The 11,624-nt window shown below is 40.3% G+C and overlaps 1 protein-coding gene across 12 annotated transcripts in view; it reads left to right on the top strand.

Annotated features, from left to right (window-relative positions):
- TMEM59 (transmembrane protein 59) overlaps window positions 1–7,727 on the top strand; it is a 23,483-nt gene extending 15,756 nt beyond the window's left edge. For 10 of the 12 annotated variants that reach the window (XM_011926338.1, XM_011926336.1, XM_011926330.1 and 7 more), the window contains 2 exons: window positions 2,405–2,513; window positions 7,096–7,727. In XM_011926338.1, the coding sequence (XP_011781728.1) occupies window positions 2,405–2,513; window positions 7,096–7,251 (265 nt within the window). In that variant the 3' untranslated portion in view covers window positions 7,252–7,727. Of the gene's footprint in view, window positions 1–2,404; window positions 2,514–3,839; window positions 3,852–6,248; window positions 6,251–7,095 lie in introns of all 12 variants that reach the window. The other 2 variants (XM_011926331.1, XM_011926332.1) reach the window with 2 other exon arrangements.
- The last annotated feature ends 3,897 nt before the right edge of the window (window positions 7,728–11,624 follow it).

Genomic DNA, 11,624 nt, shown 5'->3' with positions numbered 1-11,624 from the left:
AGGCCAAGTTGGGAGGATCACTTGAGCCCAGAGGTTCAAAATCAGTTTGGGTAACATAGTGAGACCCCATCCATCTCTACAAAAAATAAAAAAAATTAGCTGGGCATGGTGGCACACGCCTGTAGTCCCAGCTATCAAGAGGCTGAGGTGGGAGAATCACTTGAGCCGGGGAAGTCAAGGCTGCAGTGAGCTATGATCATGCCACTGCACTGCCTGAGTGATAGAGCGAGACTGTCTTAAAATTTTTTTTAACTGTTCTTTTTTAAAATGCTTTTTCCCCTTCAGTGATCCCATTTGACTTTTAGAACAATACCCTGTGATAAGTAGGTGGTAATTTAGAGAGGTGAATTGACTACTCCCAAGGTTATACAGTCACTATGTTAGAATTCAAACCTAATTTTTCTAATTATACATCTTCTGCTCATCCTATTCTGCTGTAACTATTTACTTCCTAAAGTGTCATGATTTTTCCATGATTACATACAGAATCACTCAGCCAGTTATTGGAATCTGATCGTAGCTGTTAAAGAGACACCATTATCTCCAGAAAGGAAATTGAGGTCACTCTTTCTTCACTTGTATTTCTTTTTGAAGAGCCAGGCACTGTGCTAGGGAGTTGAGACCTAGAAAAGATGTCAGGAGTTCTCAGGTCTAGACAGACGTGGACAATAATGATTGCTATACATATACACACTCCTACACATGTCTCATACACAGCATATAAAGACTGTATTTAAGTCTACTGGAGGTTTCAAGGGGAGGATTGACAGGCGAGATAGAAATATCTTGAGTAATGAGTAAAATTTTTGCTAGTTGTAGCAAAAGATTTACTTAAATATTTTTTTTCAGATATACCGGCCTCCTGCTCAATGTGTATAGGGTACATTACTATATATGGAGGATAAGGAGAGTCAGAAATTTGACTGAACTGGGAAAACAGGAATAGAGAGAAGCAGGAACATAACATAAGTGTCAAGAAGAGGCTTTTATGTGAAGGATAGATTAGAAGCAGGAACATAACATTAGTGTCAAGAAGAGGCTTCTATGTGAAGGATAGGTTGGAGAACTTTGGTAAATCAGGGAAGAAATTATGAAGCCTGAATTAGGGCAGTAGACAAGAACAGGAGATAATGGAGACAGTTGAAAATCTATAGGATCTAGTCATTGTTTTGTTCTGGAGATTGAAGGGATGAACTCCAGTTTTCTGGCTTAGGTAGTTGCTACTGGAATCCAGATATCAAATATATCCTCATTTTGTGGTAAATTCCTTAACTCAGTTAGGGCTGGAACATGGAGAGGAAAGTGGGTATTTTTTTCGTTAAAAATGTGTTTTACTCTATTATCTTTCTAAATTGGGATACTTAAAGCATCATATGGGAGTTCCCTACTTTTAGATACAATACATTCTCCAAAGTCCACCTCTTTTTCTGGCAGACAATGACTGTGCTTACTGTGTGTTCAAGTCTTGCCAAACTATCAAGTGAGTGGTTAGGGTGGTAAGTATAGATCTCTTATTAGGCAGTGTTGGATGAGCAGAGATGTGAAAATTAGGGACTGTCTGTGTTACACAGTTTGTCAGAGTTAGACTTTTAATTATTTAAAAATGGCTTGACTTTTTCCTGTTCTTTGAATCTTAATAGGTCAATTATGAAAAAAACTTCAGGTGGGAGAATGGCTTGTGCCCATGAGTGCAAGGCCAGCCTGGGCAATGTAGTGAGAGCTTGTCTCTATAAAAATTAAAAATAAATAAAAAACCTCTAATTGCTGATTCTCATAACTGGCCTTCTATCTTAAGATATTTTAATGATAAGGAAAATATAACTGTCTCTTTACTGAGATATGCTGTAATGGTTACAGAATGCCTTACAATAGATGTGCTCTTTTAAATTGAAGTATAAGTAAATTATGGCAAATTAAATATGTAAAGTATCCTAGGGAAACTGACTTCTGGAAGCCTGTTGTGATTTCTTTTATAAAACAAATGATCATTTAAAATTTACCTAGACTATATCTTAACTTTGTGGTATATTGGTTTTCTTAAAGCAAGTATAATAATTTGTAAAATAATATATGACATTTGTACAACAGTGTACAATTTACAGGACACTTTCACTTGCCTTATATATTTAGCAGAAAGTCAAGTATATCTGATTTTATTATTATTACAAAAGTGATATAGCCATGTTACAGAAATATTAGAAGTAGAGGAAAAAGACTTTATGCCAACCTAATGTAATAGCTATTAGTATAATATTTCCTTCTGTAAGTATGTTTTTTAATAGTTTCAAAGATAATCAACAAAGTTTTAATTGTACTGTTGAGCTAAGTACATAAGGTTGATTGACTAAGAATCTCCTGTTTCTTATAAAATTTTAATATAACTAATTGTTGATTTTTTTTCCAGTAACTCTGGGTGGATTTTAACTACAACTCTTGTCCTCTCGGTGATGGTATTGCTTTGGATTTGTTGTGCCACTGTTGCTACAGCTGTGGAGCAGTATGTTCCCTCTGAGGTAAATTTAATTCTAACCCTTAGACCATTTGAAGACTGAGCCCTGTGAGATATCATTTTAAACACCTTATTTGTTTAGCTGGAAAAACAAGGCCTCTCTACTAATAGAAAGAGAGAAGATGTGGTGGTTTTCATGTGGTAGAGGTTGGCACACATAAAAATTACAGGTTTGCAACACAAGAATTGTTGCTCCCAGCTTTCTGTGATGCTAACTACCGTGGTGACATATATATTGACTGACTTGAGAAAAGTGTGTCTTTCTGACTCTCTTAAGACTGAAAAGACCTGTTGACATCAGTTTCTAAGGGGATATATGGGAAAGAAGACTTTTTTTTTTTTCCGAGACGGAGTCTTGCTCTGTCACCCAGGCTAGAGTGCAGTGGCACGATCTTGGCTCACTGCAAGCTCCGCCTCCCGGGTTCATGCCACTCTCTTGCCTCAGCCTCCTGAGTAGCTGGGACTACAGGCATCCGCCACCGCATCTGGCTAATTTTTTTGTATTTTTTAGTAGAGACCGTGGTCTCGATCTCCTGAGCTCATGATCCACCTGCCTCAGCCTCCCAAAGTGCTGGGATTACAGGCGTGAGCCACTGTGCCCCGCCTTTTTTTTTTTTTTTTAGGCACAGTCTCACTCTGTCGCCCAGGCTAGAGTGCAGTGGCCAGGATCTTGGCTCACTGCAGCTTCCGCCTCCTGGGTTCAAGTGATTCTTCTGCCTCAGCCTCCTGAGTAGCTGGGACTACAGGCACGCGCCACCATGCCCAGCCAATTTTTGTATTTTCAGTAGAGATGGGGTTTCACCATATTGACCAGGCTGGTCCTGAACCCCTGATCTCAAGTGACCTGTCCACCTCTGCCTCCCAAAGTTTTGGGATTACAGGCATGAGCCACCATACCCAGCCAGAGAGAAGATTTGTAGAACCATTTAATAGTTTAAATTAATTACCACAATATTAAGGAGCAGTGCTGCTTTAGAAGCAGCAAGGCTGGGCCAGGTGTGGTGCTCATGCATCTAATCCCAGCACTTTGGGAAGGCTAGGCAGGTGGATCACTTGAGCTCAAGAGTTTGAGAACAACATGTGCAACATGATGAGATCCTGTCTCTGCGAAAAATTATAAAAATTATCTGGGTGTGGTGGTGTGTGCCCATGATCCCAGCTACTCAGGAGGCTGAGGTGGGAGGATCACTTGAGCCCAGAAGGTTGAGGCTGCAATGAACCAGGATTGTGCCACTGTATTCCAGCCTGGTGACAGAACAAGACCCTGAGTCTCAAAAGAAAAAAGAAAAGAAAAGAGGAGAGAGGCGAGAGGGAGGGAGAGGGAGAGGAGAAATGCTGGAGTGTTTGATTTTGAGTTGTTATATTCTGGTATCTAACCCCATAAGAGATAGAAGACATTGTGACTTCCTTGGTAATTAAAATTTAACTGGCCCCAAAAAATATAACTGTTAAGGTAAAGGATTTTTGTTTGGGGGAAAGGCTATAATTTGATTATTCAGCTTAGCTTTCAAGAACAGAAAAGTATTTATATAACTAAATATAGAATAATAATGGCTGTCAACATCTAATCCCACTGAAATAAATTTTAGTTTTCTTATACCTCCAAAGTGCCATAGGAAAAGAGAGAAAAGAAGAAGAGACAGAAATTAGAATATAATAATAAGCCATTGGCATGTGCCTAATATGGTGCTTGAACAACTGTTTTATCCTAATGGACTATAAAGATGTTTAAATATATGATTTGCACATGAAAAATGATTAAGATATTATACTTAATATTTTTATTAAGGTGATATAATTGATGTAGGTACCTAGAAACTGGGACAGGATAATGTTGATAACTAACACTTGTATAGTCTTTAAAATTTACAAAGTATTTTCATATACCTTCATATTCTTCTCATCTAACTAAAATTTTGTGTTCTTTAACCAGCATCTCCTCAGTCTCCTTCCTCCCTTCAGTGGCTTCTTTCATGTTGATGTATAAAATCAGACAGTTCCTGGTTGCTGCTTCAAGATCTTTAAATGTTGTTAGGTAGAGTTGTGAACATTTTTCTTTCACAGTGCCCCAGAGCCAGTGGTCACATGTGAATTCTGAGTTTTAAGGAGGCCTACTGTATCAGATCCATGTCCAACCTATCAACCACTGAACTTTTTTTTTTTTTTTTTCCCAGACAGGGTCTTGCTCTGTCACTGAGGCTGGAGTGCAATGGCACGATCTCAGCTCACTGCAATCTCCACCTCCCGGGTTCAAGTGATTCTCGTGTCTCAGCCTGCTGAATAGCTGGCACTACTACAGGTGCACACCACCACACCTGGCTTATTTTTGTATTTTTAGTAGAGATTGAGTTTCACTATGTTGGCCAGGTTGGTCTCGAACTCCTGACCTCAAGTGATTCACCTACCTTGGCCTCTCAAAGTGCTGGGATTACGGGCGTGAGCCACTGCGCCTGGCCTGAACTTGTCTTAAAGCTACTCTCTTACTGGAAAAGCTTAAGGTACTGGGGCAACTCCTTGCGGGATAGTTGTTCCCCTGAGGCAGCAGTCCAGTAGAACACATCTGAAACATGTATGAATAAGCAACTATCGTGACAGTCACTTTTAGAGCATTTTCATCAGCCCAGAAAGAAAATCTGTACTCTTAGTAATTGCTCACCATTTTCTCCCAAGCAGCAGCAGCTGCACCACCCCCACCCCCATCTCACCCTCCAGTCCTAGATAGCCAATATGTAGTCTCTTGTGACTGGCCTCTTTCACCGAGCATATTTTCAAGGTTCATCATGTTATAGCATGTATCGCTTTATCATCTTTTTTTTTTGAGATGGAGTCTCGCTCTGTCGCCCAGGCTAGAGTACAGTGGTGCAACCTCGGCTCACTACAAACCTCCGCCTCTCGGGTTCAAGCGATTCTCCTGCCTCAGCCTCCCTAGTGGCTGGGACTACAGACATGCACCACCACACCCAGCTAATTTTTATATTTTTAGTAGAGATGGGGTTTCCCTATGTTGACCAGACTGGTCTGGAACTCCTGACCTCAGGTGATCCGCCTTCCTCAGCCTCCCAAAGTGCTGGGATTACAGGCTTGAGCCACCATGCCCAGCCAGGATAGCATGTATCACTTTTGATAAATTCTTGAAGGTGCTCTTTATTCAGCATCTTTTAAAAACACCTTTCCAGTAGTAGGTACTTCTGTGTAGTTCTTGCTTTATAATCTAGTGAGTTGCCCTGCCAGTGATATCAGCACTTCAGTTTCTAACTTTTGGATACAGGGATTTGTTGCTGTATGAGTAGATTAACAATAGAATCTATACCATTTCTTTTTTTTTTTGAGACAGAGTCTCACTTTGTCCCCCAGGCTGGAGGGCAGTGGCGTGATCTCAGCCCATTGCAACCTCTGCCTCCCGGGCTCAAGTGATTATTGTGCCTCAACCTCTTGAGTAGCTGGAATTACAGGCACTTACCACCATGCCTGGCTAATTTTTTGTGTTTTTAGTAGAGACAGGGTTTCACCATGTTGGCCAGGCTGGTCTTGAGCTCCTGACCTCGAGTGATCTGCCCGCCTCAGCCTCCCAAAGTGCTGGAATTACCGGCGTGAGCCACTGCACCCGGCCTATGCTTATTAGTGAAGACTTTTCACTTTGCTTTTCTGCCTTTAAGAGATACATACGGCCAGGCGTGGTGGCTCACACATGTATCCCAACACTTTGGGAGGCCAAGGTAGGAGGATCACTTGAGGCCAGGAGTCTGAGACCTGCGTAGCAAGACCCCATCATTAAAAAAAAAGAAAGAAAGAAAAATTAGCTGGGCATAGTGGTGCATGCCTATAGTCCTAGCTGCTCAGGAGGCTGAGGCAGGAGAATCACTTGAGCCCAGGAGTTCAAGGCCTTGTAGTGAGCTATGATCACACCACTGCACTCCAGCCTGGGTAACAGAGCAACACCCCATCTCTTAAAAAAAAAAAAACAAAAAACACAGAGATATTCATACGTATATCTAAGTCTACCTACTCTCAAAAGATGTTAGATATTAACATTATTCTCTAATGAGTTTTATGACATTTGCAGTGATTCTGTTTTATGCTTTCATTCTTTTAGTATCTTCTTGGATATGGTAGTAACAATTAAGGAACTTTATATATTTATGAAGACCCTTCTATCAGTGTTAGAGCATTTCATGCATATTCTTTTTTCTCACAGCCTTTTCAAATAGCATCTGTCATTTTCCATACATGTTAAGCTAAAACATTTAGGAGCAGAAAGACTTGCACCAAATTATTTTACCACTTGGTAGGAGAGCTAAGATGTTGAAGGACTTGATCACTTAAGGCATCCATAGCTATTTTTATTGATACTCAGTTGTTATACTCCTGAGGATTTTAACTTGAGACATGGAACAGCTTTCTTTGGCCATCCACTGGGAGCTGAATCACGTATCTACAACACTTTGAGAAAAAGCATTCTTCTTTCTTAAAGTTGTTTATAGAATTTTTTTTACCAACCATTTATAAATTAATTTGTTATTTGAAGACTTACTTGGAGAGGTTCCTAATTATCCAGACTACTAATGTACATTGGTTTTCTTTTTCAGAAGCTGAGTATCTATGGTGACTTGGAGTTTATGAATGAACAAAAGCTGAACAAATATCCAGCTTCTTCTCTTGTGGTTGTTAGATCTAAAACTGAAGATCATGAAGAAGCAGGGCCTCTACCTACAAAAGTGAATCTTGCTCATTCTGAAATTTAAGCATTTTTCTTTTGAAAGAAAAGTGTAATAGACATCTAAAATTCCACTCCTCATAGAGCTTTTAAAATGGTTTCATTGGATATAGGCCTTAAGAAATCACTATAAAATGCAAATAAAGTTACTCAAATCTGTGAAGACTGTATTTGCTATAACTTTATTGGTATTGTTTTTCTAGTAATTTAAGAGGTGGATGTTTGGGATTGTATTATTATTTTACTAATATCTGTAGCTATTTTGTTTTTTGCTTTGGTTATTGTTTTTTTCTCTTCTTAGCTATGAGCTGATCATTGTTCCTCCTCACCTCCTGCTAGGATACTGTCAGTTACCTTAGTTAATAAGCTGAATATTTAGTAGAATATGATGCTTCTGCTCAGGAATGGCCCACAAATCTGTAATTTGAAATTTAGCAGGAAATGACCTTTAATGACACTACATTTTCAGGAACTGAAATCATTAAAATTTTATTTGAATAATTATGTGCTGAAATTTGAGTATCTGATTTTCTAGACCGTCCCTCCTACCCCTGCCCAACCTAGATAAGAATTACGACATGTTCTGTGTCTATTGCTATTGCTATATAATGTGGTGGTCAGGGACCATTTTGATGCAAAAGTGATCTTTCAGCAGTGCATTTGATGTTATTTTGCACAAGCTATAGGTTTTTGTTTGATGAGTCTTTCCAAGGAACTATTTTTCTCTGTTAGACGGTGTATCAAGTATAAGGTAAACGTATTTTTTTGCTCTTGTTACTGAGGCTGGAGTGCAATGGCATGATCTCAGCTCACCACAACCTCCACCTCTGAGGTTCAAGCGATTCGCCTGCCTCAGCCTCCCGAGTAGCGGGGATTACAGGCATGTGCCACCACACCTGGCTAATTTTGTATTTTTAGTAGAGAGAGGTTTTTACCAGGTTGGCCAGGCTGGTCTCAAACTCCTGACCTCAGGTGATCCACCCACCTAGGCCTTCCAAAGTGCTGGGATTACAGGCGTGAGCCACCGCACCCAGCCTACACCAGAATTTTGATATGATTCACTGTTATTATACCATAAAATATTAAAAACTTTGTAAACCAATACTTTCCTCATTCACAGTGGCATTGCTGACAACTACATCAGTGCTGTTTGACTAAAGAATAAGTTAGTCACTCCTCCTATGGCCTAGTCTTTAGCCTTCCTGAGTCCAGTTAAAAAGCAGTTAACAGCTAATCAAGGAAGACTTTGGTCACAAAGTGTAGGGTTTTATTTTTAGGTTTGTCTAGATTTGGATGATAGAAAGTTGTGAACACATCCAGATGGGGAAGAAAGGAGGAATGAGCGGTCATTGTCAAGCAGTCATTGTTTCTTATTTTTGTTAGAAAACATGGGATAAAACATGGGGACTCAGCCAGGCACAGTGGCTTACGCCTGTAATCCCAGCACTTTGGGAGGCCAAGGTGGGAGGATCACTTGAGGTCAGGAGTTCGAGACCAACCTGGGAACATAGCAAGTCCCTCTCTGTACAAAAAAATACAAATAAATATGGGGACTGTGTATAAAACATGGGGTGTGGATAGGAGTTACCTTTAAAAAAATAAAAAGCCCTGTTGTTTTGTCTCCCATCATGAGTGCATACTTAGTGTCCTTAATCAGGCACAGGTTTAATTGATCAGGCACAGGTTTAATTGTAATGCATCCAGTTAAGCAAACAGGGAGAAACATAAAATGCTGCTGTCTCGCAGGAATCAGAGAGCCCACTGTTAGAAAAGACCCTCCCTTATAAAAACAAAACAAAGAATTATCTAGATCACTTGGGGCCAGGAGTTCAAGACCATCCTGGGCAATATGATGAGACTCCCATCTCTTTAAAAAAAAAAGAAGGAGCAATTGTACAGTTGTCCTATATTCTTCCACCTTCCCTTGATTTCATTTCTCTTTGCTTCCTGACTGAGAAGTGCCTGAGATACCTTCATTTCTCTTCAAAGTGTTGATCCAAGTTTAGACAAATATCGCCCCTCTTGTTGAGAGAATTCCTTATATGTGAAAATACCAAGACATTCTTGATATTTAGTAGGCACTCAAATATTTGTCTCCTCTTTTTTAGCATAATTAAGCCGACTGATGTTTGTATTGGAGTACCATCAGCACAAGTAACCATTTTAATCTTTCCTTAACTACTTGTTCTATACTAGAGTCTAGAGTGGGGGTACGTACAGTGATAAAGATTGAGATAATGGGAAATTTAGTATTCTGTTTGGGAAGCTGGATTGTAGTGTTGATTTTCTGACTCCTTGTGATAATTAAATTCTGAAGCACAGAATCTGCTTTTGAGAAGAAAGATCTTTTGAAAAAAAATCTCCAAAATATATACAGCATAAAAATGTTTCCGATCTTGAAAATCCCAACCAAAGCAACAAAACTGAGCTTTCAAGCCCCTTCTCCTAAAGTAACGGTTTTGCCCTTCTTGGATGTGCCTGAGTTTACTTAGCTCCTTGTTTCCGTAAAACAGTCATAGTCTTATTTCCTACCACACAGAAAGCATCTTGAGAATCTGGTCTTGGTCCTAGGCAAATTCTCCAGACCCTTGGGTCTCTGGTTCAAACCTCCCAGACTTCTAAGGTCCTTGGCTCAGGTCCCTCATCTAAGAGACATGTTAATTCAGGCAATTACATTAAAGCAGTACTAATCACCATAATGAATGAGCTAGGCCTAGATTCCTAGTGTTTTCACTAAACTTCACGGGCACCTTTCATTTATGATATGTTTTGTAGTAAATCAGAAATTACTAGATGATCTGGTCAGTCTTATCTCAGAAATCCCTGTGGTGCATCATTAGGCAATCTGAGCTGCTGCTCAGCACAAAACCCTGCGCTGTCTGAGCTTATCTTCCAGCCAGAAGCAAACAATTTACCCTTTGTTATTAGTCTGTCTGGATTTATCTTAGATAAATGAGCCGTTATTGTTATGAATTTTTTAAAGATATAAAGTAGTTCCATTATAATGTTTGTGGACTCAAATATCAAGTCCACATGTAGGCAGTCATTGACAGAGATTTCCAGTTACTGTCACCACCACACCAAGGCAGTAATTTTGCTCAGCTCTGCCTTTATAGGTCCACAATTTAACCATTCAACAACCACCTGAGATCCTGAATGGCCGGCCCTATGCTAAATGCTAGGACTGCAGTAAGACCTAGTGCCTGACTCCGGTCGCTCAGACTCTAAAGGAGACTATTATTGTGGTAAGTGCTATGACCAGATAAGCACAGAGCACATAGGAGGGGCTCTGTGCATTATGGGAGCACACAGGACGACTTCTGGGAGAAAGTGATAGCCAAGCTTAAACCTGGAGAGAAAGGGGAAGCCAAACACTATTAATACAGTGAGCAGTGTACCAGACAGTGGGGACACGGTGCTCAAAGACCTAGAGGCCAGAGGGTGGGGCACTGCAGATTGTTGAGTAGGCCGAGATAAAGCATACAAAAGCATGACAAAAGATGGGGCTAGGCAGACCAGATAAGAAACCTGCACTTTAAACCTGCACTTGATCCTGAACACAGTAGAGAGCCACTGAAAGATTTTAAGCAAGAGGGTTCCATACAGTGTTGGAATGATTCACTCGGATAGCAATGTGGAAGATAGACCAGAGAGGGCAAGTCCAGAGGCCAACAATCATCTCAGCCTCAGAGTACTTTTTTGAACACCCAAGAATACTATTTCCTTTCATTTTACTTATATTTTTAAACTTCTCTCTATTAACGCTCTCTCTGCTCCCCCACATTGTTGTCTGGATGGTAAACCTAGGACTGGGCTCTGAGTCCTGGTCACAGCCTGGCAACAGAATGTTGCCAAGCAAACTGGGAAGGCTGCCCATGGATCCCTGGTTTCTTATCACCGTCCTCTAATTCTACATTTGCCAACCAGTCTCTAGGAACCCAGCGTGCTCTTGCGCCCCTCCCACCAGGTTTCTAGTTGCGAAGCCTGTCATGTTTGCATTTGAGTATCATCTGCATGCATGACCGTTTTAATCTCTTCTTTCCTTGACTATTTGTTCTACACTGGAGTCTAGGGTGGAGGTGTGTACAGTGGTAAAGACAGGGATAGTGGGAAATTTAGTCTTCTGTTTGGGAAGCTGGATTGTAGTGTGAATTTTCTAACTCCTTGTGGTAATTAAATTCTGGAGCACAGTTCTCAGACCTTTTCTGAAATCTGTTATTGTTGAAGTCAGCTTCATATATTTCACTTTTTTTTTTTTTTTTTTTTCTGAGATGAAGTTTTGCTCTTGTCGCCCAGTCTGGAGTGCAAAGACAGGGATAGTGGGAAATTTAGTCTTCTGTTTGGGAAGCTGGATTGTAGTGTGAATTTTCTAACTCCTTGTGGTAATTAAATTCTGGAGCA

Source organism: Colobus angolensis, unplaced genomic scaffold, assembly GCF_000951035.1.
Source record: "Colobus angolensis palliatus isolate OR3802 unplaced genomic scaffold, Cang.pa_1.0 Scaffold68, whole genome shotgun sequence".
Taxonomy (NCBI): Eukaryota; Metazoa; Chordata; class Mammalia; order Primates; family Cercopithecidae; genus Colobus; species Colobus angolensis.
Note: the sequence above shows the minus strand (reverse complement) of the source record. Positions and strands in the feature narration are given on the sequence as shown.